This window comes from Hippopotamus amphibius, chromosome 12 (assembly GCF_030028045.1).
Source record: "Hippopotamus amphibius kiboko isolate mHipAmp2 chromosome 12, mHipAmp2.hap2, whole genome shotgun sequence".
NCBI classification, from domain to species: domain Eukaryota; kingdom Metazoa; phylum Chordata; class Mammalia; order Artiodactyla; family Hippopotamidae; genus Hippopotamus; species Hippopotamus amphibius.
The window spans coordinates 99,406,333-99,433,041 of NC_080197.1; the positions used below are offsets into that span (position 1 = coordinate 99,406,333).

At 57.8% G+C, this 26,709-nt stretch overlaps 2 protein-coding genes and 1 long non-coding RNA gene across 5 annotated transcripts; 2 read left to right on the top strand and 1 right to left on the bottom strand.

The window, feature by feature from the left end:
- The first annotated feature begins 115 nt into the window (after positions 1 to 115).
- Positions 116 to 6,057, top strand: NAB2 (NGFI-A binding protein 2). Of its 2 annotated transcripts, XM_057700912.1 has the most exons (7): positions 116 to 354; positions 1,784 to 2,657; positions 3,090 to 3,223; positions 3,561 to 3,612; positions 3,705 to 3,837; positions 4,039 to 4,230; positions 5,204 to 6,057. In XM_057700912.1, the coding sequence occupies exons 1-7, from the start codon at positions 272 to 274 to the stop codon at positions 5,311 to 5,313; spliced, it is 1,578 nt and encodes a 525-aa protein (XP_057556895.1). In that variant the 5' UTR covers positions 116 to 271; the 3' UTR covers positions 5,314 to 6,057. The 2 variants fall into 2 exon arrangements, with proteins under 2 accessions (XP_057556895.1, XP_057556896.1); XM_057700913.1 differs by lacking the exon at positions 4,039 to 4,230.
- Positions 6,051 to 18,975, bottom strand: STAT6 (signal transducer and activator of transcription 6). Of its 2 annotated transcripts, XM_057700910.1 has the most exons (22): positions 18,733 to 18,972; positions 16,133 to 16,269; positions 15,581 to 15,719; positions 15,220 to 15,303; positions 14,665 to 14,803; positions 14,487 to 14,539; positions 14,166 to 14,314; positions 13,462 to 13,593; positions 13,152 to 13,340; positions 12,738 to 12,825; positions 12,492 to 12,614; positions 11,805 to 11,897; positions 11,273 to 11,479; positions 10,059 to 10,153; positions 9,827 to 9,963; positions 9,341 to 9,487; positions 9,061 to 9,124; positions 8,844 to 8,954; positions 8,560 to 8,652; positions 7,689 to 7,754; positions 7,453 to 7,581; positions 6,055 to 7,365 (listed from the first exon to the last, which is right to left on the bottom strand). In XM_057700910.1, the coding sequence occupies exons 2-22, from the start codon at positions 16,246 to 16,248 to the stop codon at positions 7,176 to 7,178; spliced, it is 2,544 nt and encodes an 847-aa protein (XP_057556893.1). In that variant the 5' UTR covers positions 16,249 to 16,269; positions 18,733 to 18,972; the 3' UTR covers positions 6,055 to 7,175. The 2 variants fall into 2 exon arrangements, with proteins under 2 accessions (XP_057556894.1, XP_057556893.1); XM_057700911.1 differs by lacking the exon at positions 8,560 to 8,652 and having other exon boundaries at positions 6,051 to 7,365; positions 18,733 to 18,975.
- On the top strand, positions 18,209 to 23,292 carry LOC130832551 (uncharacterized). The gene is made up of 4 exons (XR_009048322.1): positions 18,209 to 18,294; positions 18,939 to 19,060; positions 20,860 to 21,024; positions 23,104 to 23,292. It is a non-coding gene; the product is annotated as an uncharacterized LOC130832551 (long non-coding RNA).
- Positions 23,293 to 26,709: the final 3,417 nt, after the last annotated feature.

Genomic DNA, 26,709 nt, shown 5'->3' on the forward strand with positions numbered 1-26,709 from the left:
CCTCCGCCCGCCCGGCAGCCAGCGCTGCGCCGGGCCTCGCTCCCCGTGCGTCCTGCGGGGGCGGAGGCGCGGAGAGGCGGCGAGCGCAGCCGGGGAGGGGGGGGCAGAGGCACAGACAGAGGCGCGGAGGCTCGGAGAGAGGAGACGTGGAGGGAGGGACGGAGCCCGGACAGCGGCGGACGCGGCCTCGCGCGCCAGGAAGAGCGCAGCGCCCAGCGGGCGCTGAGCTCCGGGCACCGAGAAGGGCGTCCCGGGTGGTCTCCAGCCGTCCATGCACAGAGCTCCCTCCCCCACAGCTGAGCAGCCGCCGGGCGGAGGGGACAGCGCCCGCCGGACCCCGCAGCCCAGACTCAAGTTAGTGGGCAAAGGGAAGCGGCGGGGAGTGGAGATGGGTGGAGCTGGACTCGGGGAGGGGGTCCGGAGGGCGGAGGTCGAGGAGAGGACGAGGGGAAGCGGGACGGGGGTGGGGGGTGGAGACTGATGGAAAGGGGGTGCGTCTTCGGTTTAGGGGGCCCTGGGAGCAGGCAGGAATCGGGTGAAGCTGGATGTGAAAAGACAGCGCCCGTTTATTCCGTGGGCATGACCTAGCATGTAAGCCCCCTGCAAAGAATGTGGGGGCTCCCAAGCGCCAGGGGAAGCCCTGGAGCTCTAGCTGGCAACAGTGCCGGGGAGGGCCGCTCAGCTGGCTCAGGCCGTCGTGGCACGGAGCGCGCGGCTCCGGTCCGGGAGAAGCCGGTGTCTTTGAACCAAGAGAGCATCGGAGAAGCTTTGCAGAAGCAGGGCATGCCTTAGGCGTCTTTCCATTTCTGTAGCTTTATTTACAGGGTGGGGAGGGGAGTTTCAGTGTGCAGCCCCTCCCTCAAGAGGCCTTGAGTAGCTCCCCCACAGCACTTGAAGATGTGGGTGGAAAATGAGGGAGAGAAGGGTAGGCGGGAGCCCCCCGGCGGTTTTCGCCCACAGACGCTACCACTGTGGGAGTGTGTGGGGGCCGACTGGGCCCCAGAGCAGAACACTTGAGGCACTCCTCCCCTCCCCCGTGCCTGAGCGGAAGGGATGGGTCTACCTGTGGAGCAGGGGGGAAGGTCACTGCTGGGAGAGGGGCCAACTGAGGGGCACTGGGCGTCCGGACGGGAGGGGAGGTCCTGGGGGGAGACAGCAGGAGTGTGCAAAGAATGCCTAATCTGTGGGAAGAGCTGAGCAGGGGTGGGAAAAGGGGAGCAGAGGATGGTCCGCCTGGCTCCCTGAGGGGGAGAGGGCAGGGGAGGGGGCCACACCCCTGCCTGTCGGCCACACGAGCAGGATGGCACCAGGAAACAAAGCTGGCCAGTCGTGGTCCTAGGTGTCCACTGTAGGGAGGATGGGGCTCCTCCATGCACCTCAGTGTGGGACGTTCACTTGTGTGATGTCGAGACGGGTAGGTGTTCAGGGTGGAGGGTGACGATTGTGTTCTGGAAGAGAGGTTGGTCCAGCCATCCCAGGGTGTGCTGGCTGACCTCTGCCCCAGGCCAGAAAGGTAAACGCTGAGGATGGGGGCTTGGAGCCTTTGACGGCGGCAAAGACTGGCCTGACTTTTGGTCCTGCTGGCCAGTCTGGGGTAGCACTGGTGTAGCCATGCCTCTGCGCAGTGCCCCATTCTCCTAGCCTGTGCTCAGGTCTGGGCAGAGAGCATTCAGAAGAGGGGAAGAGAAGCAGGGAGGAAAGAGGAGACAATTGTGAGTGTGAGTTGGTACCCAGCAGGGGAACTTGCGCTGACGGCCCCCTCCCTTATGCACCTCCTCCTCAGGCCCGGTGCCCGAGCCATGGCCCTGCCTCGGACACTGGGGGAGCTGCAGCTGTACCGGGTCCTGCAGCGCGCCAACCTCCTTTCCTACTATGAGACCTTCATCCAGCAGGGAGGGGACGACGTGCAGCAGCTGTGTGAGGCGGGTGAGGAGGAGTTCCTGGAGATTATGGCACTCGTGGGCATGGCCACCAAGCCCCTCCATGTCCGTCGCCTACAGAAGGCACTGAGAGAGTGGGCCACCAACCCAGGGCTCTTCAGCCAGCCCGTGCCCGCCGTGCCCGTCTCCAGCATTCCGCTCTTCAAGATCTCTGAGACTGCGGGGACCCGGAAAGGGGGCATGAGCAACGGGCATGGCAGCCCAGGAGAAAAGGCGGGCAGTGCCCGCAGTTTTAGCCCCAAGAGCCCCCTTGAACTTGGAGAGAAGCTGTCACCATTGTCTGGGGGACCTGGGGCAGGGGACCCCCGCATCTGGCCAGGCCGGAGCACTCCAGAGTCCGACGTTGGGGCAGGAGGAGACGAGGAGGCTGGCTCACCCCCGTTCTCCCCACCTGCAGGGGGAGGAGCCCCTGAGGGGACTGGGGCTGGGGGCCTGGCAGCAGCTGGGGCTGGGGGGGGTCCGGATCGCCTGGAGCCAGAGATGGTGCGCACGGTGGTGGAGAGCGTGGAGAGGATCTTCCGAAGCTTCCCGAGGGGGGATGCTGGGGAGGTGACGTCCCTGCTGAAGCTGAACAAGAAGCTGGCACGGAGCGTGGGCCACATCTTTGAGATGGACGATAACGACAGCCAGAAGGAAGAGGAGATACGCAAATACAGCATCATCTATGGCCGCTTTGACTCCAGGCGGCGGGAGGGCAAGCAGCTCAGCCTGCATGAGGTGAGGACCCCCACCTCCCAGGATTGCTGCCGACTCCCAGGCCTCGGCCTCCTCACCTCTGAGACTCCTTGCGCTCCCCAGGTCTGTTTCATGGCCCCATGACCAGGACCCCAGGCCCTCATCCCCTCTCCCACCAACCTGAGCTGCTGCCGTGCTCCCCTGCTCCACGGAGGGGGACGCGGACACACAGGCAGGAGCCCAGCTGTCCGGCTCCCTGCCACTTAGGACCCAGCAGGAGTGGCGGGGGCCCCAGGCATTCCTAGGAAGCTGCGGGTGCGGACCTGTCTTCCTCCCTCGAGGCTCCTGCACATAGTGCAGACCCAAGCGGACATCTGATGGATGGGCTCACTTGTCTGCTGGTGTCGGGGGTGGGGAGGTCTGGGCAGGGTAGCGCACGTTAGGATTCTCACCGCTCTGGGGCCCTCTCCACAGCTGACCATCAACGAGGCTGCTGCCCAGTTCTGCATGAGGGACAACACTCTCTTACTGCGGAGGGTGGAACTCTTCTCCCTGTCCCGCCAAGTAGCCCGAGAGAGCACCTACTTGTCCTCCTTGAAGGGTTCCAGGTGAGACCCCCTTCTCCACGTTCTTCCTAGGTCAGTATCCTGCCAAGGAGCTGGGTCACGTCCTAGCCTCCACGTCCGGTGCCTCTAGACCTGCTTCCCACCCACCTGCATGTCCTTGCCTTTGGCCAAGTCCACTTCTCTGAGTTCTGGTCCCTCCTCGCATCCAGCTCAGGTCCCCTCTGCCCCCCACAGCAATAGTGCCTAAGCTGCAGACTCCTGCTTAGCTAGCATCTTTCTAGATTCTGGAAATAATGCATGCTTTCCACCAGGTTCTGTGTCCTGTCCACCGTGTGTCTCTCCTCAGTCTCACCCTCCTTGTTCCTCTCCATCTTTGCAGACTCCACCCTGAAGAATTGGCAGGTCCCCCACTGAAGAAACTGAAACAAGAGGTGGGTTTTCCAGGGTGCGTATGGAGGTTAGGGCAGCCTTCCGCAGGCCCCTCCCTTGCCAGTCCTCATTTCCTCATCTGGGGCATCCACAGGTTGGAGAGCAAAGTCACTCTGAAATCCAGCAGCCTCCCCCAGGCCCTGAGTCCTACGCAACCCCATACCGCCCCAGCCTGGAGGAAGACAGCGCCAGCCTGTCCGGGGAGAGCCTGGATGGACACTTGCAGGGTGAGTGTGCACCAGAACACTTCTCACTGCGGGGGTGGAAGGCGTGGGAGGAGGGCGCCAGGAGGCGCCTGCCTGAAACAGGGTTGGGAGGCCCGGCTGGATGGGGGCAGATGGGCCTGGGCCTGTGGGACTGGCTGTGTGGTTGAGGGTGGGGGTTCTGTTGACCGTGGTCCCTTACCTGACCCGTGCCCATGCCCACAGCTGTGGGGTCATGCCCAAGGCTGACGCCGCCCCCTGCTGACCTGCCTCTGGCATTGCCAGCCCCGGGGCTGTGGAGCCGCCACATCCTGCAGCAGACACTGATGGACGAGGGGCTGCGGCTAGCCCGCCTCGTCTCCCACGACCGCGTGGGCCGCCTCAGCCCCTGTGTGCCTGCAAAGCCACCTCTCGCAGGTGAGGCAGCCAGCAGTGCTGTCCCCGAGCACCCCTGCCACCCAGGCCCCACACAGCACACCTGGTGTCCTGGGGCCGGGTGGGAGGACGAGGGCTGTCGTCACCAGAGAAGGCCGTCGGGTGGTGGGGCTCCAGCCAACCAGGCCTTCGGTTGGGGGGGGGCTGTTCTCGACGGGGAGGGTCCCATGCCTCACGGCGATGTGTGGGGGGAGCTGGGGGGCAGAGAATGGGTGGCGAAGAGGAACAGGAAGAGGAGAGCCACCAAGAAGGGAAGCTGGGCTAGAACTTGTGCCAGTGCAGGAGGGTGGGGCAGGCCAGGCGTCGGGGTGGGGTTGCCAGCGTGGAGTTGGAGGAGCCCGAGGGGGGATGCTTGGTGTGTGGCTGGGGAAGGGGGAGTGGGCACGTAGGCCGACAGAGGCCCGGGCATCGGCTGGGCTGAGAGTGGCGCAGCAGACAAAGCCACCAGCCCTAGCTTGGTATTTTTAAACTGTGTGTGGGTGGGAAGTGGGGGCGGGGACTGACAGGGGGGCTCTTCGTGGGGGAGGAGCTGGGAGGCTGGCTTCCTGTGTCCCCCGTGTTTTGGCGTCTAAGGAACTTGGGGGACATGGTTAGGGCGGGCGGGGCCTGGGAGGGGGCCAGGGATGAGTGGGGGTGGCAGAGCCTGCGAAGGGGGGGAGGGGGAGAGGTCAGAGCCAAGCCGCCCCCACAGCTCCTGACAGAACCAGAAATTCCAGCAGAACGGAGGCGGGAGAGACAGAGAGAGGGAGAGACACGTACAGAGACAGAGAGCTACACACAGCCCTTTAGGGGAGGGGGCGCCCACTTGGTGCGGAACCCGCCCTGGGCAGGAGGTGGGCGGGAGTCAGCCCGTCGCGCTCCTCTTCGCAGCCTTCTCCACCCTCGCCTGTGTTCTCCGCCGCCCGTGTCCGCGGCGTCCACCCCCAGCCCCCTAACCTACCGCGTCTCCCTGCAGAGTTTGAAGAGGGGCTGCTGGACCGCTGCCCTGCCCCAGGACCCCATCCCGCTCTGGTGGAAGGTCGAAGGAGCAGCGTGAAAGTGGAGGCCGAGGCCAGCCGGCAGTGAGGGGTGGACGGGCGTCCTCAGACCCAGGGCCCCAGGCTTCTGGCTCCCGCAGACCCCCACACTCTCCACGCCTGGCACCTCGTCGCAGCCCTGGATCCTCCCGCCGCCCTTCTCCTGCCTCCCCACCTGCCCCATGGGCACAGAACTATGGGGCTTCAAGCAATAACGAGCAGGGGCCTGGCGAGAGGACGCAAGAAGGGTGTGTGGTGCCCCTCCCCCTTGCCCAGAGCAGGGAGGCAAGAAGTCCGCCTCCAGGCACGTGGGGTTCTCCCCTCCCCTACACAGCACACTCCCATCCTCTCCAGTTTGAACCAGTGATGTGAGCAGTTGGGCTCCGTTTGGACATGGGGGAAAGGGGAGCTTCCCTGGGAGGGTCCAGCAGCTAAACATGGAAACATCTCCCCCCAGCTCTGGGGGCCTGGGAACACTGGACCTGCTCCTCCCCTCCCCCATTTTTGTGCTTCTAGTTTGTTTCTTTAATTTAACACGTGCTGCAGTCTGCCCACCCATCGCCATCTTCCCCCCCAAGTCCTCAGCGGTCCTCCCCCTCGCGCCCTCTCTCGGGGGGTGCGGGGTCCCCTTCACCGGCCCCCTCGGGAGGCCTGGGGGGACTCAGGGTCTCCCTCAGCTGGGGGCTGGGCCGCAGCACCTGTCCGAGCAGTTAGAGCGTCTTTCTTTTCAGATCGTGTACAGTAGATTATTTATTTTGTTATTTTGGAATAAAATTTATTTTATGGCTTAGGATCTATGACCTGCAAGATGGAGAAAGGGTGGCATGAGACGCAGGAACGGAGGGAAGCTGGTGGGGGTGGGAAGATAGAAAAGAAGCAGCGGGCAGGGCCCCCAGCACGCCGAGAGGACCACACACGCGTCTGCACCCGAGACGCGCCCTCTGCCTCTGGGCCGGACTGGTGGCGGTGAGCCACCGAAGCCACAGCCGTGTGCAGCTGTCGCAGCCGCAGAGACCCACCTGGGCACGGTCACGCTCAGAGCTGAGGACATTTGCGTTCACGTACGTCTGAGAGGCCAGCATGCGCGCTGGTGTCTCTTGTGCCGTGTCTCACACTTCCAAACTTGGGTTGTCGTACAGGCAAAATCAGAGAAGTACGTGTTCTACGTAGCCATACAACTAATGTGTGTGACGTGTATATATTCATATGTCTCAGGTACACACACGTTCACACGGCTGTACACAAAGTCAACCCCTGTACTTCCGCGCAGTCTCACACACGTATCCAGAAGCCTCCATCTGACTGACAAGAATTTGGAGCTGTTTGGGATTTGTTTTTTAATCTGGGCAAAACCCAACATCGGTAACCAAATGTCCAGGGCCCCCACCTGCTCCCAGGGTCTCCTGAACTGCTTCCCAACTCCCTAGGGCTGGGACCCAAGCCCGTCCCTCCACCCCCCCCCCGGCCTCTGGAGCAGGTGTGTACACATGTCTGAGTGTCTCCACATGTGCGTTTTGAGCCCTGGATCAGGGCAAGCAGAGAAGCCCCCTGTGCCCTCACCGGTGCTCTTGCCCAGCCCCTCCCCGCTCAGCCCTGCCTTCCAAGGAGAGCTGCGTGTGTGTGTGTGTGCTGCGTGTGCAGGCATGTTGGAGCGTGTCTCACTTGGCACCTGAATTTTCCTTCCAGTATTTGGAAGTGGGAGGGCGGGGTCGCGTGGTGGGAGGGGAGGAGTAGATACGTTCTGCCCACTGTGCATTCTCCTGGCAAAGTCCTTTCCTCCTGACCGGGGGGGTAGGTGGGGACAGGAGGGCGCCCTCCCCATCTGCTGCGTGGTAGGAGCACGGGCAGGTGTCCAGAGCATGTCCGTGGGGGCAGGAGAGCTGTCTCTCTGGGCTCCCCCTCCAGCTGGGATCACCAACTGGGGTTAGCCCTTAGGTCCAGGTGGGACATGGAGATCCCAGACTGCCCATAAGGGGAGGGTTGCAGCAGGGGTGCGGCTCCCAAGGACCCCCCCTCTGACTCCCCTTGCCCCTCCAAGAGAAGCTTGGTGAGGTCCTGTTCGGTGGGAGGCAGCAAGGGCGGGAACATGTCTTCACCGACCCTGCAGGGAGGAAGGGGGAAGCAGTGGGGTAGGCGTGGCACCCGCTCCTCAGCCCCCACCCAGCCTCAGGCCCCGGCTGACACTCACCAGGGGCCTTGCGGGAACCCTCCCACCGGCTGGCTCAGGCAGCTCTCTTCCGCCATGGTCACGTCGGAGCAGAGCAAGGGCTCAGGGCTGGACACGGCATGCTCCTGAGGCTGGCACGGCAGCAGGCCCCTGCCAGGCCCGGAGAGGGAGATGAGGGGGCGGTGGGAGTCGGGGGTGCCCAGGCTGGGAGTGAACGTGGGGCATGAGCCCAGGATGCGGTGGGGCTTGTCACTCACTGCGGGTGAGGCTGGTCAAAGGGCAGGCCCATCTGACTCAGGCCGGGGGCCATGTGCAGGTGAAGTCTGGGAGCAGAAAGGAGGGCACAGTCAGAAAGGAAAGCTGGAGGAGGGCAGGGCGTTGTGACGTCAAGACCACCCAGCGAGGAAACAGTGTTTCCAGCTCCTCATCCTGACAGCAGGCATGGGGCAAACCACTTCTGCCTGTGAGCTGGGTCTTATCCGTGTAAACGTGTATGCATTGGGGGCTGGGGGCCGGGCAGAGAGGAGGGAAGATGGAGCTACTTTCTAACGTTTCTTTGGACTCTGAGCTTTGCTGGCTCTAAGTACCCCGGTCCCCACCCCCGCCTCAACTCTGGGAGGGGAGATGTCACGCCTTGACTGAGAGTTAATAGGCACCTGCGTGCTACCTGGAGAACAAAAATGTCTGTACCACTTCAGGGCCAAAAAGATAAATAAATAAAAACCAAGACAGCAGACACATGGCAGTAGATTTCAGAGGCGGGAGAGACGGTACTAATAGTTACACAGCTCTTGCTAGGAGCCAGGTACTATGCTTAGCTTTACACATACTATTAACTCAATTAACCTTCTCAATGATCCTAGAAGGCAGGTATCATTACTATCGTGTTCCCCATTTTACAGGTGATGCATCAGAGTTAAGTAACTTGCCCAAAGTCAGCAAGTGGTGGAGCTGGAATTCCAACCTTGATCTTAACCACTCACGCCTCAATGGAGTGGACGGAAGAGACAAAGGTGTTGGCTTTCTGCCACCCCTTTCTCGCAGAAGAGCCTCTCCTACCAAATGTCGGTGCCCATCCCCCTTGCAGGTGGGTGTCCCACCCCATTCCCCAGAGGTGCCCCCACTTACTCCTGGAAGGCTGACACCACGTGGACTGATTCTTCCCGGGAGAGGGGTGGATATGAGGGGATGGAGTGAGAGCGTGGAGGGTACACCTGGGGGCTGGGGAAAGAAGGCAGACCTCTCATGCCAGCCCTTCTCCCGGACACTCCCACCCCCTGCCTCAAGATGGGGAATCCCTTTCAAGGAAAGGAAATTCGCTCCTTCAGCCCCCAGTGCCAGCTCTCCCAGCTGCCCATGCTGAACGCCTGCTGGCACAGACCCCTCCCAGTCCCGTCTCTCAAGCGTCTTACACCATATCTGGGCCGAGCTGCATGCTCATGGACGTGTCTGGGGCCATTCCAAGATCGTAAGAGGGCACCATGGTAGGCATCTGGGGCTCTGGGGTGGGCAGCGGCTGGTCCCTGGAGAAGGGGAGGAGGCACGTGTCACTGACCAGGTGACGATGCCACCGCCTCCTGCTACAAGTAAGTACCGGGCCTCACCCTCCGTCCACACCAGCGCACTTACCTTTCCACAGTCATCTTGATTGTAGCTGGGACGTAACCCCTGCCATCCTTACCCATCTGCTCAGCTGTTGTGGGAAGGAAAGGAGAGCCATGGAGTGCTTCTGGGTTAGGGAGGAAGGGAGGTGGAAAAGGTGGGCATGGCTGACGGGCAGGTAACAGAAGCAGGGAGACGGAAACGGAGAGAGAAGTCAGGGATGACACACAGCGGGTGAGGAGGGGCGGCGGGGAGCAGGGAGGAGGTAGACAACAGGAAGCAGTCAGAACTGCCAGCCCCAGCTCACGCTTGTAGTGGCTCCGGAAAGCCTCATCCTTGGGTTTCTTGGGGTAGAGGTTTTTGAGCTGAGCAAGGTCCCGGATTCGGTCCCCCAGGGAGCGAATGGACAGGTCTTTGGCAGAGAAGGGCTGGATGTTCTCTATCTGTGGGGAGCCTACAATAGGAATGAGGCCTTGAGTCCCCTCTGTCAAGACTTTCTTCCCCTTCCCCGACTTCCCACCACCGTTGGACTCACTCTCAATCTACCAAGGTAAGGAGGAGAGGAGCTAGGGTGAGGGTCCTCAGAGAGGGAGACCCACCCGTCTCCATTCCCACAGAGCTCACAGGGAGAAGCTAGAAGTTAAGACCATAGAAGGAAGAAGAGACGTTGAACCTAAGGAATAACTTCCTGAAGGTCAAGTTTGGCACCAAGAAAGCCCAGGACATTTCCTTCCTGGAAGAAACCCCAGAGGGCACAGGCCCAGAGGCAGAGCACTGACTGGGGTGACCTCACCATCCTGGCCCCGGATGACGTGGGCAATGGTGATTCCCCCAATCTCTGAGTCACTGAACCGAAGGAGGAAGGTTCCGTCAGGCTCGTTGAGGAGAAGGCTAGTGACGTACTGTTTGCTGATGAAGCCAATGATCAGCCTGGCAGGGACGGAGGAGAGGGTGTGGGTGGGGCACAGGGTATGGAGCAGGAGCTGGAGGGACAGCTGCTCAGGCCACCCGGGGCAGGGACTCACCGATCTGACCAGTAGCTCCGGAGACAGCGTTTGGTGAGGTCCAGGACACCATCAAACCACTGCCAAAAGGTGAAGCCACGACCCAGCAGGATCTCCTATAGGGAGAGGGGAGCTGATGTGAGCACAGGAGGGTCGGACAGGAAGCCTAGTTAGGGCAGGCACTGGGCTGTGAGTACCTCCACGACAAAGTCACAGGACTGAGGGACCACACGGGACCTGAGACCCCATCCATGACAATAGCCACCTCTCAAGCTTACCACGTGCCAGGAACTATTCCAAGCTCTTTTCATAAATTAAGGTCTCTGATTGTTACAAGCCTGTGGAGGTAGGTCCTATGAGTGTCCCGTATTACGGGTGAATACATGGAAGCTTGGAAAGGTCAAGTAACTTGCATCTGACACAGCTGATGAGAAGCAGAGCTGGGATTTAGCCCGGGAAGGGTGGGCTGGGTCCCTCGTAACCACTGTGCCCCACCCCCGCCCGAACGAGGCCTGGCGGACGTGGTGTCCAGGGAAGGCAGCTTGCGGGCTGTGAGTGTCCTGCTCCTCTTGCTAACACATCCCTTGGGCGTGTGGGCTTTTCTTTCTTCCTTTTCGTAAACAAGAGATCAGGGCATGACTGCTTTTACCTCGCTGGTCCTCAGCCAAGACACCCAGACCTCTTTTTCCCCTGTTCCTGTAACAGATCCAGTCCTGAGCAGTCAACCCCTGTTTAACCCCTCTGAGGTGGTTCATCCTCTGTGAAATGGGGGTAGTAGTACCTACCTCAAAGGCATGTTGGGGTGATTAAATGAAACAACATACATGAGGTGCTAAAGCACAGTGCCTGGCATGTAGTAAGCTGTCGACACACGGTCGCTGGTATTATTGCACGTGTCCCTGTGGTATTTCGTCCCGGTTGGTTTTTGCAATAAGAACTATTTTCCCAATGGGTCAAAGTCACTTTGAATCAAAGCTGTGTTTACACACCATCTGGGTGAGTCATGCAAACCACTGGCAAGGAGGGAGGACAGAGGGCCCCCAGACGAAAACTGGGGGATGCCGGAGAGATGAGGGGTTTTCCTGCCTGGGCCACGGCAGAGGCCCTCCTAATGAACATGGTGGGACACTGTGACGATCCCAGCGGTCGGTCCCTTGGGCAGAGGTTGGGGAGGCCCCGAGTGCCCCAGGAATGAAGAGCTTGGGGGCGGGAGGTCCGAAGGGCAGGGGAATGACCTTGTTGAACTGGGACCAGGACACAGAACGGTGCTGGAAGGCCTCTGTGCTGAGGCTGTTGTCGTTGAAGATCTTCTGAGCCAGGAAGAGGAAGTGCTCTGGGAGTAACCCCCGGTTGGTCCCCACCTCAGCCATGAACTTGAGGTTCAGCGTTTCACACATCTTCTCCCAGGGCACCCGCTCAGCCACCACAAAGGGCACGCGATCCTGGGGGGAAGGGGAGGAGGGGAGGGAGCCTCGGGCTGACATCCCCGTTCCTCCTCAGGGGGGCCTTCATCCTTCCCACCTCCCAAGGCGACCCCTCCCCAGCCCTGCCCCCTGAGCTCGCTCAACAAAGATGGTGCCTTTCCGACAGCAGTCTAGGGTGCGACTGCAGGCAGCCTAGCTGTTAAGGTTGGCATGAAAAGAGGTCAGAAGCATGAAAAGAGGGCTATGAGGAGGAATTACAGTCTCTCGTTTGAACTCCCCTGCCAGCCTGCACCCCGCCCCCCAGATTAGAGGCTCTCCACCCCAGCTCCAGGTCTTTCCCCACCATCTCAGAGAAGGCATTGTCCCACAGGATGGTGGCTTTGGCATTGTTGTCTTGGTTGCCATGGACGATGACGACCAGGGGCAGAGACAGGGCCTGAAGAGGGGTGAGCAAAGGGGGTTCTTCTTAGTGGGGTCAGGGGCTTCCGCAGAGGACTGGCTCTGAGGGTGCAGGGAAGCTACTGGCCTCACACGACATAGTTACACATTCATGGTGTGTTACCTAGTGCTTTCTGAAGCTCAGTTAGGGCCTTACTGCCAAGAAGTGGTTACGCGTCAGAGCTGTGGAGTCAGACCTCCAGGTTTCAAATGACAGCTCCAATATCCAGTAGCCGTGTGACCTGGGCTAATGACTCAATCTCTCTGAGTCTCAACGTCCTCCTCTATAAAATGACGCGAGTAATAATACCTACCTCATAATGTTATTGTGAAAGCCACGCGTGTGTATGCGTGTGTGTGACGTAAACCCGTGCCCAGGTCTGTGGGAAGTGCGTGAGTGCCAGTCGCTCCCACCCTGGCATCCCCGGCGTGCGCGCTCCGGTTCTTGTGCCTCCCCACTGCCCCGGCGTGCGCAAACCCCAGACACACAGGGTGTGGGGCGGTCATGAGGGGTGAGGACCCAGGACCCCGGTGTGCGGCCTGGAGGGGCACCCAGGGCCCCACCTCGGGCGGGGCCGGGGCCTCGGTTCACCTGCAGCTGGATGGGGAGTTTGTTGGGGCCGAGCGTGAAGCTGGTGGAGAAGAGCACGGCGCACTTCTCCTCTGTGACGGACTCGGTGCCCTTCCGCTCACACCGCTTGATTTTCTTCAGAAGCTGGGGGTGGGGCGAGGGAGAGGAGGCTGAGGGCAGACACGGCTTCTGCTGGGCCCCCAGCACCCTCTGTAAGGAGCAGCGCCTGGCCCGGGGACCCCCGCCCCCGCCCCCCGCCGGCCTCACCAGGTTCTTGAACAGGGCGGAGCAGCAGTTCCCGGGAACGCTGTTCTCCAGGGGCACGGTGCTGTTGATGATTTCCCCAGTGCTGTCTCTGCCGGGGCAAGTCAGAGAGAGGCTCACCCCGCCGGGGCCAGGAGTGCCAGGAGCTCGAGTCCACAGGTGACGGCCTGCACTGCCGGCCCCTAGTCTCCGTCTCCCCACTTGGGGTCTTCAGGGAGAAGCCCCCATCTCAGCCGGATCGTGACGCCCCGCCCCCTCCCAGTGCTGCCGCGCCCCTCCCCTTCCTCTGCCTTGACTGTGAGGTGGGGCGCCCACATCCACGGCCCGCCCGCCCCGTCATCACCCCGCTCGGGGTGGGGCCGGTGCCCCAGGCTCCTCTGCCCCCCCGCGCCCCCGGCCCTCTCCGGCCCCACTTACGCTCCGGCCCCGGGCCCCTGGGGCGTGCCCAGCTCCCTCGCCTGCTTCTCCGTTACCATGTCGGCCCTGACCAGCGGAGGCTTGGCCGGGGCCCCCAGGAACCGCAGGCCCAGGAGGAATCGAACCCCGGCCTGGAACTTGGTCTGAGTCTTCAGGACCTGCGGGGGCTGCTTTTCCACCAGGAAAGAGCTGGGAGGAGTGAGGAGGACACACGGGGAGTTAAGAGCTGGGTCCCTCCGGGCGCCCTCCCCACAGCGCTGACCCTCTCCCTTCCTCAGGGGCTGCTCTGAGCCCGGCTAGGGGCTCATACCTGGTGACGACGGTTTGCAGGACTTCATCCAGCCGGCTAAGCAGTGCTGCCCGGGTCTTGGGCTCAAGCTCCCCACCAGCTGCCCCCACCTCCTGCTGCAGCTGGGAATAAATGTCCACCAGGCTCTCACACCTGGGGCCAGGACAGTGGTCAGGGGGCACAGGATTTAGACCCCCCATCCCGAAACCCAGGAAGAAAGCAGGACAGTGTGTGTGTGGGGGGGGGGGGGGATGAGCAGTGGGTGTGGCTGTGGGCACCTGGGCTGAAGGGGTTGGGGGACGCGCCTTGGCTGTGGGGAGGCGGTTCCTCCTCGGTGCCCGGGGGCCCTGTGGAAACCCAGCCGCCTCTTCCCCAGGGCTCTGGTACCCAGGTCAGCTGCCAGCACAAACAATGCTCTTGTGCATTTCGAAAGGTGCCCTGCCCAGTAGACCAAATAGACTTCCCATTCCTCTGGGCATGGGGCTTGAGGAGAAAAGTGTGGGTTGGAGGAGTTGCCGCTGTGCCTTGTTGGCCGGTCGCACATACACAGGACGTGAGCTGAGCAGCGGTGTGTGTGGCTGTGCTGGGACCGGCTTCTCTGAGCCTCGGCCCACCCCCAAGACCCGCTGGCCTGGCTTTTCTCTCCCACACCTGCGGGCCCTGCAGCAGGGACAGCACGCGCCCACCCTGAGCCCACCGCCCTTCCCTGTCAGCCCTGCCCCAACCTCTCCTGTAGTGGGGCCAGGCTCTCCTCAAAGGGTGCGCCGTTCCCTGACAGCTGCTGCTGCCGTTTCCAGATCTGGATCCTCTTCAGCACCAGGCCCTGGGCCGCCTCCAGCTCCCCAACAGCCTCCTGCAGCAACGTGGCCAGGGCCTGCGGGCAGAAAGGGCCTAAGCCGGGGCCGCACGCCTCCTCCTCACCCCGCTCTGGAGCGCAAGGCTCTCGTCCTCACCTCTCTGCGGTCTAACCTCCGTCCCTCCACAGATCGGAGACCCTCACCGTCTGCACTTGGAGTTCAGTCTCCACGTCTCAGTCCATTACTCACCTCACTTGGCCCAGTCCCATTGGCAGGCGTTTCTATCAAGCTGTGCAAAGACACTGAGGGTAGGGGCAGAGATCAGGGGTGCAGATAGAGGTGAGGTTCCGTCAAGGTTGAGATCCAAGAGGGGTCACTCCCCCACACGCCCCAGAACCCTCGTAGGGCTCCAGGCCTAGGCTCCCACCTTGGCGACTCTCAGCCCCGGGCTGCAGAGCTTCGCGAAGAAGGCGGGTTTCCCCCACTCGGTGCTGCAGCCTCCGCAGGACCGTGTTAAACTTGAGTTCCTCCTGCTTCCAGTGGAAGGCCATCGGCAGGTGGCGGAACTGCACCGGAGGGACAGACGCCAAGAAGTGAAACCCTCTGCCCAGCCCCTTCCACTCAGCCTCCACTCCCTAAAGCGGTGCTACGGCCGCGCTCTGCAGAAAGCAGACCACTCACCTTCTCTCCTTCGACAGTTCTTCCTGACCTTTTGGAATCTCCTGGCGCTAAGACCTCTCTCCTGGCAGAATCAGCTCCTTATCACTTGCTGTCTCCTTCCCAGGCCTCACTACCCTCAGTCCCTCACGGGACACTTCTCTGAGCTTAACTTGGGACTCACTCTGACCCCAGGAACTTCCTTTGGTCATCCTGGGCCTAGAACACTGAACTTTCCCTGAAGTTCGAATTCCTTCCAGTTTCTCATGGTTCAAGCTAAAGCCCCAGGGAGTTGAGTTGGGGTGGGAGGTGGGTATCACAATACCTGTTCCATCACAGCTTTTTTTTCCCCTTGAAGTATGTGTCTGAAAGTGGCCACCAGCTTCAGGGGGTCCCTCTGATATATGCTCTATAGAAACGAAGGGCGGTGGACAGGGTGAGCCTGACTCTTATCCATGTCATTCTCCCCCTCCAGTCCCCACCCCCATTCACACAGGCACCAGGCACCGAGAGGCAGCACGGCTGTAGACTCCAGAAGTTTTCATGCATTTACATGCTTTTAAAATCTAATTTGCATGCTAGCTGACAGCTAACCACATGAACACCAATTTGCTTCCAGCGTCCAATGCTCACCCCAGCTCCATTCCAGGCCCCACCCAGCCTTGTCCCCTCTCTCCTGCCCCCACCTCCAGGGTGCTGATGTGTTGCAAGATGGTGCTCCCCTCCCCCTGCTCTCCAGCCGAGGCCTGAAGACGCTGGACAGTGGCAGAAAGTAAGGCGCTGGCCATGTTGCAGCAGAAGGCATCCGAGCCGACGAGGAACTCCCTGCAGGAAGATCAAGGATGTGGCAGCCTCGGGCCAGGGCCTCCTCAGCCTCACTGCCCCTTTACCCCACAGCAGACGGCTCAGCGGCTCCTTCCTCCTCTTATCCTCCATCCAAGCCCTCTGGAGCCCTCGGCGGTGTCCCTTGTTCCCCAGTTTTCCAGCTGTTGTGGGTAGTGCCCTTGCCCCGGCTCTGACCTCCCCCCTCTTTGGCTCAGGCTCCTAAGGGGGTGCAGGACTCCACGTGTCAACACGCATAGTCCGGTCCACACGCAGCACAGACTCCCAGCTAAATCTGGACCACCGCGCACGGGATGACAAGTCCCACGTCTCGAAATGGGATGAAGAAAATCTAATGAGAGGGAAGGTGGGTGGGGGAGGACCTGGGTGACCGACATGGGGCAACCAGGACTCACCAGGGCTGGTTCTCCAGCCAGTCACCCAGGAGATGCCGCAGATGTTGAGGAAAGTCGACATAGAGCCGCTGCAGTTTTTCTGGGGGCATTTTGGAGACCAGACCCCACAGAGACATGATCTGGGATTTGGAGGGTGCCTGGAAAAAAGGAACAAGGCTACTCAGGCACTCTGAGAGGTGCCCAAGAGAGTTGGCCTTGGCTGGGGCGCAGCCAGAGACACCCCTGGCCAATGCCTGAGAAGGTAACTCCTTTAAGGGCAGACACAGGGGTGATGGATTGGGAAGAGCGGAGCTGCAGACAGACGTGGGGTGGGAGACAGGGGTGACGGGGCAGTAGGGGGATCTCTCTGAGAGAAGGCAGAGGATGTGGACGGTAGTTCTAGGCCTGGCTCTGGTTCTGTGGGCAAGAAACCTCCCCTCTGTGGACTTCGATCTTCTCATCTATAAAATACAAGGCTTGGAAAGCGTGTAGAACTTTCCAAGCTTTTTAAAGCAGTAGACAATTTTAGTTTTAACCTGTGGAATCCCATTTACATAAGATTGGAGTTTCTCTGTTGAAAGTAAGTGTGGTAGGCCTGCTTCTTACTTCCCTCTCCCTACCGCCTGACCCCAAAGGTGTCCCTGAAGAAACCCCTCAAAATTCAGAGCTCCGTGAGAGAATCTGAAAACTACCCAGCTAGACGATGAAGAGGGTGGTATGGTGATAATAGCTACCCATTATTAAACACCACGCATGAGGCATGACACTGAGCTCATTACCTCACTAAAATCTCGCAACAATGTTTAAAATATAGAATTATCCCCTTTCACAGGTAGAGAAACTGAACTCAAGGAGGTTCTCCAACTTGCCAAGGCCACTCAGCAAGCGATTTGAACCTGAGAGGGGATTAACCGCCATGTTGTGCTGTTAGGATGCCTTCTAGATCCAAATCCCATAATCCTAAATGGAGGGTGGGGGGGATGGGAGGAGAACTGAAGAAAAGGAGATTGAACAAAAGGAAAAGTAGAGAGAACTCAGGAAGAAGGTGAGAGATTGGAGAAAAAGTGGAGTGAATAAGCCTGCAGGGAAAAGCCTAAAAGAGGGGCAAGGAGGCTAGAGGGCTACAAGGAAGAGAAGAAAAGTGGGGGAGAGGAAAGGAGACGGGAGAGTAGGGGAGCGTTGCCTCCCCATTTCTGGGTGGGCTGCAGGCTGGGGTGGGTAAACCAGTCGTTTCCCAGGGGTCTCTCAGTTCATGTTTCTCAAAATATTCCTCTTCCCAGAGAGGACAGAAAGGATGGGGTGGAAACTCCCTGGGCTCCCCCAACCCCATAACCCCAAGTTCTCCTGCTGCACTCAGCCTTTCCCCTCTCCCAGGACTCCCAGAGGGATGGAGGACAGAGGGGCCCCTTTTTCTGGAGATTCCTGCCCCTCCCCCCAGTCCCTATCCCCTTGAGCTCTTCTCTCCCAAAGGCAGGATCCTCCCCCCGTCCTGCTCAGGGTCCTCTAACAGACCTTTCTCTACACCCATCTTGGGGTGAGGCACCTTTTTGTTTGTGACGACTCCATTCCTCTCTTCCCTCTTCCTCTCCTGTTTCTCACTGTGCTCTGACCTTTGACCTCTACCCCTACCCTATTGGGGACTGACGTGATCCCTCAGCCACAGGCAGCCCGCCTTTCCTCTATAGCCCCCTGCTGAGCGACCAGCTTCCTGGCATGGCCCTGACTTCAGATCTCCGCCACTCCATCCTCAGACAGCAGGGGTTCAGCCCTTCCCCCACCCCCACCCAAAAACCAGGCTGGGTCAGTCGCCCGCCAGGCCGGGGGCCCCTTCTGCTGTAACCCCCTGGACCCGGGCAGGGGGGGAGGAGCCTCCGCCGGAGGGGGCGGGGCCCGTGTTCCCTTCCCGATTAGGAAGGGAAACCCTAGGTCCGGGATCTTCATCAGCCCGCTTCGTGGCCTAAAGCTCACCCCCCACGTTCCTGGGCCCTCTGACCGCGGGACCACAGGATCAAAAGTCGAGAGAGCGTCTCTGAGTTGCCCAGTGGTGTGCGCGGCGAGGGGGGGGGGTGGGGGCGGGGAGGCGGAGCCAGTTCAGCACGAGGAGGGTTAACTCCGTGACGCGGCCGGGCCAAGCGTGGAGCAGTTTTGAGGGGGAAATTCCCCCTCCTCTGGGGCACCATGAGGTCTGCATCTGGGGCTCTCTCACCCCCTAGCCACACCCTTGAACGGGAACCTTGATGGGGGGGCCCAGAGAGGGGCCTGTCCAGGACCCGCTGCCCTCTGGCATCGGCCTTCTAGGGAGGAGCGGCCACTTCCCCCCAGTCCAGAGGGCAGAGGGGCACCTCCTTGGCCTCCTTGGCCTGCCTTTCCGTGCAGGGGGCGAGGTGTGTGGGAAAAGTGACCCACGGTGGGGAGGGGGAAGGAAGTGCTGGGCCTGCGCCCACCCCGATGCCGCTGCGATTTCGAAACTGCCAAAATGCAATACCACCAGCTGAAACAACGTCTTGCCGACCATCCACTTTGCCCAGGGAGGGTCCTGGGAGGCACTCCCCCCAACCCATCACCCCCACACTCCTAGTCAGAGGCCCCCCCCCCTCCCCTCCTTGGAGGCATCCCCTCACCTTGGCAACCCCTCTGCTGTCTTCTCCCTCTCTCAGCGGGCACTGCCAGGCCCCATGGGTCTGTAGCTCTGTCCAGCGGGTTCAGGGCTGGCCCTGCTAGCCGCCCCCTCCACCACCACCAGCAAAAAGAAAAAAAATACACGCACACGCTCACACACACACACATACACACACACACACAATCCTCTCCCGTCCTTCCTCTTCAGTATGAGCAGCGGCTGCCCCGGCCCTCTGTTTCCGGCTTCTCCGACTACCCAGGTCCCTCCCTGGAGCTCTGACGACACAGAGAAGAGAAAGTGGGCTGGAGGAGGAAGAGGAAGAAAGTGGGGTGAGCGTGTGTGCCTCCGGTACCGGGTAGGGGAGCATGGGGTGCGGGGGGCGCCAGGACTGGGGCTTGGGGTCCCTGGGGCCAGGCTGGAGGGGAGGCTAATGCCCCACTCCCTGGCCCCCTCGAAAGCGATCAGCTTTCCCCCAGAAAGTCGCCTCCTATCAAGCAGAGACGTGCCGGGCCACACTGCCTCTCCCGTGCTCAGACTTTCGCAGGGGCAGGGGTTGGGGCTCACAAGGGACTGGGCTCCCCCAGGGCCTCGGGAGAAAGAAATCCCTCTAGGCTCTGTGCTCCCTCCAGTGGAGGACCCTGAAAGCGGCCAGGGAGCTGGAACGCCTAGGTCCCCCTCCCTTCTTGGTGGGGAACGCCTTAGAGGTCTCGTGACCGCTGATGAGAGGGTGTGGGGGAGGGGACCCTGAAGCTCACGATTCTGTAGGACTCCAGGGGTCCCTCGGACCGAAAGTCGTTCCTGCCCCCCTCGCAGGGTCCTACTCCTCAGGCCCCAGTGGGAGCCGGCACACGCTGGAGTTGCTGCCTATAGATTCCCAAGGGGCAAGTGTGACTGTGAATCTGCTGTGCAACCTTGGCGAAGTTCCTGTCTGCTTCTGGGGGAGACACACCCAGAAAGAAACACACGCATACACAATTTCCCCGGCCCGAAGGACACCCCCTGCACACACCCATGCTTCCACAGATGTGCCGGCAGGCTCACAGACGTGTCTGTGCCCAGAGCCACAGGCAGTTACAAGGATACACACACTCACATACACAAGGCTGGCTCAGCTTCTGAGTCATCATCGTAACTAGAGGATGGTTTCTGCAGCTTTGGCTGGAGGAGGAGCTGGCGGAGGCCAAAGGACCCAGAGAGCCCTGCAAGCCCCAAAACCTGAGAGAGGGGTATGGGGAAAAGGTGGTCTATGGTGGGGGGAGGGGGGAGATGGGAAGAGGTTTCTGCTCCCCTGCTTCCTCCCCAAACAGAGCTGGGCTCGGGGGCCACGGCCAGGCCTATGCTGCCCCCTGGTGTCTGAACTGATTCCTAGCCCCCAGCTCCTCCCCCTCCCATCCATGTGGACGGGCTGGTGTGGTCCAGCCAGGCAGCAGAGGGTAGCAGTTAAGAACTTGGCCTCTGGAGACAGGCTGCGTGGGTTCAGGTCCTTCCAACGTTGCTAGCTACGCAACTCTGGGCAGTTTACTATTTGTGCTTCAATTTCATCATCTGTAAAATGCAGCAAATAATAGTCGTAACTTATAAAGTTGTGAGAGTGAAATGCGATAATACATGTGAAGGCTTAGAACAATTCCCTGCACATAGTAAATGGTAGGCACTATTTTTATGCCCCAGAATTAGCCAGGCAGGAGGAAGACAGAAGGGCCTCCATCCTACATAGTTTCCCCAGATTTGAGGGTAATATTACTGCCACAAAGGCAGAGGCTATTGGAGGTATGTTTATGTATTTATTGTGTCTGGAAGGCAGCCAATTGAAGAGGAGGGAGAGGCAGGGTGGAGAAGGCAGGCAGGGAATCTGAGAGCCGGGGTGGGGAAGGCAGGCAGGGAGTCTGTCCACGGGTTTACACAGCAGGCGACGCTAGGATCGCAGTGTGTGCGCCAAAGGGCTCACGACACACGCACTTTGTGTGTGCTCCCAGGCGCCCGCCCTGCCTGCAGACATCCACCGACAGTGGCTGAATTCGGGCTTCGCCATCTAAGGGTCTCCGGGAGGCCAGGTCCCCTGGAACTTTGGCGAGAGGAGGGGAGGAGGGACGTCACATCTCTAGCTTTGGTTCCTTTTGGGGGGTAGGAAGGTGAGGAGCACGTACCGGTAGTGAAATAACACGTATCATCTTCTCTAACGGATCGCACTGGTGGGGTGCTGTGAGGCCATCGAAGGATTCAGAGGCATATCTCACATCGGTCTGACTCCACTTAAAAGCTTTGTGACTGTGGGTCAAGCCCTCAAACGGAGGTAAGAGTTATCCGTACTTGACAGGGCCTAGGTCAGGGTGAGGTGTCGAGGGTGCCGAATGGGAGGAGGCACTGGTCTTCAGGCTGTACAAGTGCATGGTTGGCTGGACTACTGGTGATAACGCCCCCAACGGCTTGACCCTGAGAGAGAGTGCCTTGCTCGCCTCACCCTCCTCCAGGCCCCGCCATCCCACCAGCTGCTCTAAAGATTGCATGCGGGAAAGCAGAGGAAAAAAGAACTTTGTAGGCTGTGACCTGCAGGTTGCAACCCAGTTGTGAGCCACAAAATCAACTTGGTGCGTGTTGGTTTCCTAGGGCTGCCGTAACAAAGCACCACAAGCTGGGGGAGGGGGGAGGTTTAAACCACGAAAGGAATTCATTGTGTCACAGTACCAGAGACTAGAAGTCCAAGATCAAGCAGGGGTGGTCCCCTCTGAAGGCTGGGAGAGAGAATGCGTTCCAGGCCTCTCTCTTCAGCTTGTAGATGGCCATCTCCCTGTTCACATGGTGTTCTCCCCGTATGCAAGTCTGTCTCCATATGTCCCCCCTCTTCAGCCACACCACACGGCTCACGGGATCTTAGTTCCCCAACCGGGGACTGAACCTGGGCCGCGACAGTGAAAGCACCGAGTCCTAACCACTGCGCCACCAGGGAATTCCCTATTACAGCTCTTTACCCTCAGCATATAAACATGTTCAAACCCCTCCACCGTTAGAAAAGTGCATCAAACCGATAGCAAGCAAACAAAAGCAATTCTCCCGGAATCTATGTCCCGTTAATTCAATTAAAACGTTGAGTGTCTGTTCTCAGGCTCTTATAGCTGAGGAGGGGAGTCAGATTTGTTACCAGTGATCCAGCAGTACAACGGGGACTGTGATTCCAGGGAAGCACAGGGTGCTGTGGGAGCTCGCGGGAGGAGCACCTAAGCTCGGTAGGGGTTAGGAAAGATCAGGGAGGTGATCCCGGAACTGAATCTTAAAGGAAATTAAGATTCAGGAGTTATTCAGGCAAAGAACAAGAGGAGAGTTAAACCAGGAAGGGGATCTAGCATGTGCAAAAGCATGGATACTGTGGGAGCATGGCATCTTCTGGAAACGGGTAGTAGCTGGCGATGGGGAACATTAGCGCATTTAGGGCAGGTGAGTAACATGATGAGATTTAGTAGAGAGACCACCCTGGCTGCAACATGGAAGGTGGATTTCAAGAGTAAGTCTGAAGCCGGGAGAACTGTTCAGGAGGTTAATAATGAAGGAGATCATTTGGTGGAGGAGGAGAAGTGAAGCTTTGTGGAGCTGGGGACTGGTAGAAGGAAAAGTGAAGACGTGAGGGAGGAGCCAGCGGGAGGGGAAAGAACAGAGTCAAGGAACTGGAAGTCTCAGCTGACCTAAAGACCAGCCTTCCTGGGAGCAAGGGAAAGAAGGAACTCAAGGGCTGGTAGGAGACAAGGGGGTGAGATTTCCGACGAGCTCCCCTGGGGGGTCGTGGTAGAGGTTGCGGGATGGGACTGAGTGGCCGTGGCAACGTGGGGGTGAGCATCGGAGTTGAGGAGGTCAAGAATCAAGAGGCCAGGGAGCCGCTGGGCTACCTGCACGAACACTGAAGCCACTTGGGTTTGCTTAAAGACCTGAGGTGGCCAGGAGGACAGTGAGTCAGGTGCCAGTCTTTCTTGAAGGAGAGCGGGTGAATGACCAGGATATGAGCAGATGGCAGCGAAAGTAACAACCTTTAGTGAGGGTTCATGTGTTAATTTCATTCCTACTTTTTAAATAATCTAAGTACTGCACATTTTATCCTACAACAATACTATGAAATAGAACTATGTGCCCAATACGGTAGTCACTAGCCATTTGTGACTATTTAATATTTCTGGAGGGGCTGTGCCATGCGGCACATGGGATCTTAGTTCCCTGACCAGGGATCAAACCTGTGCCCCCTGCATTGGGAGTATGGAGTCTTAATCACACTGTAGGCACATTGGTTAAGAATCCACCTGCGAATGCAGGGGACACGGGTTCAATCCCTGGTCTGGGAAGATCCCACAGGCCGCAGAGCAACTAAGCCTGTGCCCCACAACTACAGAGCCTGCACTCTAGAACCCATGAGCCACAAGTACTGAGCCCACGTTCCACAACTACTGAAGCCCACACACCTAGAGCCCGTGCTCCACAACAAGAGAAGCCACCGTAATGAGAAGCCCGTGCACCACAATGAAGAGTAGCCCCTGCTCGCCACAACGAGAGAAAGCCGGCGCGCAACGAAGACCCAATGCAGCCAAAAATAAATAATAAACAAATCTTAAAAAAAAAAAAAACCTCTTCATGAATCAACCAGCCCTGGATCTGTTCTAGAACGCTTTATTCAGTCCACTTTAATTGGGTCTTGTTACATGCACCCCCTAACTGAGGCGTGGGTGGAGCCACACTGACTGAGGAAGGGAGAGCACAGAGCAGGTGGGCTGGCCACGCTCCCACCACCGCCTGACTTGTTCACTTGGGAGAGTAGGTGATACCTCTTTAAAAAAGAAGAGTCCTCGGGGAAGAGCCATGTTTCAGGCGAGCAAAGAGGGGCAAGGATAATCTGAGCCAAGGGTGGCCTAGGGCCTTGTGCAAGGAAGGGAGCCGTGCGAGGGTGGTCAGGAAGAGGAAGCACTAGGCTGAGCAGAGAAGGGTGGACACCCACTAGGCCTGCCAAGGATGACAGGATGTGAGCCATGGTGGGGTCAGCTGATCTCAAGGTCCCAGATGAAGCCATGTGGCTGTCAGGCGCTTACTGTGGCCAGCAGACCTTCACCACACAGAAGGACAAGGAGGGCCCTGGTGAGTGGGCGAAGGCAGGCACCTCTGGATGGAGCCAGCTGCGGTCAGGACTGAGCCTCTGCAAGGAAATCCCAGCCTTCTAACCAGCCGTCTCATTACTGTCTTTCCTTTCTCTCTTCCCCGGTATAGCCAAGCTTCTTGGGAAAGTTATTCACATTCCCTGTCTTCCCTCCCTTACCTCCTCAGTACACTGCCAGCTGGCTACTGCCCCCACCAGTCCAATGAAACTGTTCTGACCCATGTCACACGTGCCGTCTCAGAATGATGACCTGCCCCTGTCCTTTTCTCGCTGCACCGCTCAGCAGTATTCAGCACGGTTAGCCACTCTTGAGTAAGCTCCTCCCCCCAATGGTTTTCATGGTCCCTCTCTCCTAGTCTTCCTCCTACCTGTCTGGGAGCTCCTTCCCAGCCTCCTGTCTTCACAGGCTACCCTTCCTTGTAATCTCATCCACGCTCAAGGCTGCAGCATATGCAGGGCAAAGCAATGTAACATGGTGGCTAAAGCCATGGCCTCTGGGGCCAGGCCACCTGGGTTCAAGTCCTTGTCCTACCACTTGGTTGCTGTATGACATCTACATCCCTATCAAGATGTAGGTTAGTATCTTCACCCCATCTCCTGGGGGAGCCACTGTTCTAATTTTTTCCACCATAGATTTGTTTTGTCTGTTCTAGAATTCATATAAATGGAATAAAACAGGATGTGCTTTGGAGGGAGAGGGATGGACTGGGAGTTTGGGGTTGGTAGATGCAAACCGTTACATTTAGGATGGATAAACAAGGTCCTAATGTGTAGCACAGGGGACTATATTCAGTACCCTCTGATAAACTATAATGGAAAAGAATATAAAAAAGAATGTGTATATGTGTATAACTGAGTCACTCTGCTGTATAGCACAGATGGGCAGAACATTGCAAATCAACTACATTCCAATTTAAAAAATTAAAAAAAAAAAAAACACCACCAGCATGTGCTTTTGTGTCTGGCTTCTTTTACTCACCATGTCTTGAGATTTATCATGTTGTTGTGTGTATCCATAATGTGTCCATTTGCATTACTAAGTGGTACCCCATGGTACAGATATGCCATAGTTTGTTTATCCTTTTTTTTTTAAACTTATTTTATTTTATTGGCTGTGTTGGGTCTGTTCATTGCTGCATATGGGCTTTCTCTAGTTGCGGTAAGCAGGGGCTGCTCTTTGTTGCAACACGCTGGCTTCTCTTGTTGGGGAGCACGGGCTGTAGGCTCATGGGCTTCAGTAGTTGCAGCACACGGGCTCAATAGTTGTGGTGCATGGGTTTAGTTGCAGCATGTGGGATCTTCCCAGACCAGGGCTTGAACCCATGTCCCCTGCATCAGCAGGTAGATTCTTAACCACTGCACCACCAGGGAAGTCCCTCACTATGGTTTTAATTTGTATTTTCTTGATGACTACAGATATTGAGCACTTTTCTTGTGCTTATTAGGCATTCATACATGTTCTTTTGTGATGTAGCTGTTCAAATCTTTTGTCCATTTTCTAAAAATGGGGTGTTTTTTTATTACTGTGTTATAGGAACTTTTTTATGTATCCTGGATACCAGTTCTTTGTGAGACCAATATTTTGCTTACTTTTTGGCTTACTTATTCATTTTCTTAATGGTGTCTTTTGAAGAGCAAAAGTTTTCAAATTTGTTGTTTCTTTTATCAATTTTTTTCTCTTATGGTTATTGCTTTCTATGACATAAGAAAATTTTGCCTGTTTCCAAGTTGTGAAGATATTCTGTGTTTTCACCTAAAAACTTTATGATTTTAGCTTTTATGGCTTAGGTCTAACATTAATCTCAAATCAATTTTTGCATATGGTATGAGGTAGGGATCATGATTCACTTATTTCTCCCATATGGATATTCAATTGTTCCAGAAAATTCATTGAAAAGATATTCCTTTCCCCAGTGAGTTGCTTTGACATCTTCATCAAAATTAAATGACCTGTGGGACTTCCATGGTGGTGCAGTGGTTAAGAATCCGCCTGCCAGTGCAGGGGACACGGGTTCAATCCCTGGTCTGGGAATATCCCACATGCCACGGAGCAACTAAGCCTGCGAGCCACAGCTACTGAAGCCCTCGAGCCTAGAGCCCATGCTCTGCAACAAGAGAAGCCACAGCAATGAGAAGCCCATGTACCACAAAGAAGAGTAGTCCCTGCTCATCACAACCAGAGAAAGCCCTGCATAGCAACAAAGACCCAACGCAGTCAAAAATAAATAAATAAATAAATAAATAAATAAATAAATAAATTTATATTAAAAGAATTAAATGACCTTTAAGTGTGAGCCTATTTCTGGCCCTCTGTTCTATCTCATGGATCTGTCAGTCCTTATGCCAGCACTGTATTGTCTTGATTACTGTAGCTTACAAGTCTTGAAGTCAAGTAGTACTAGTTCTCTGGCACTGGGAATTTTTTTGTTAGCATTGGGATTTTAAAAGCCTTCAGGGGGCTTCCCTGGTGGTGCAGTGGTTAAGAATCCGTCTGCCAATGCAGGGGACACGGGTTCGAGCCCTGTTCTGGGAGGATCCCACGTGCTTCGGAGCAACTAAGCCTGTGTGCCACAACTACTGAGCCTGCGTTCTAGAGCCCACAAGCCACAACTGTTGAGCCCACGTGCCACATCTACTGAAGCCCATGCGCCTAGAGCCCGTGCTCCACAGCAAGAGAAGCCACTGCAATAAGAAGCGCAAGCACTGAAATGAAGAGTAGCCCCCACTCTCTGCAACTACAGAAAGCCAACCCGCAGCAATGAAGACCCAATGCAGCCAATAAATAAAAAATTAAATAAATAATTTAAAAAGTATATTAAAAAAAAGAGCTCCTTGGGTGACTCTAATGTG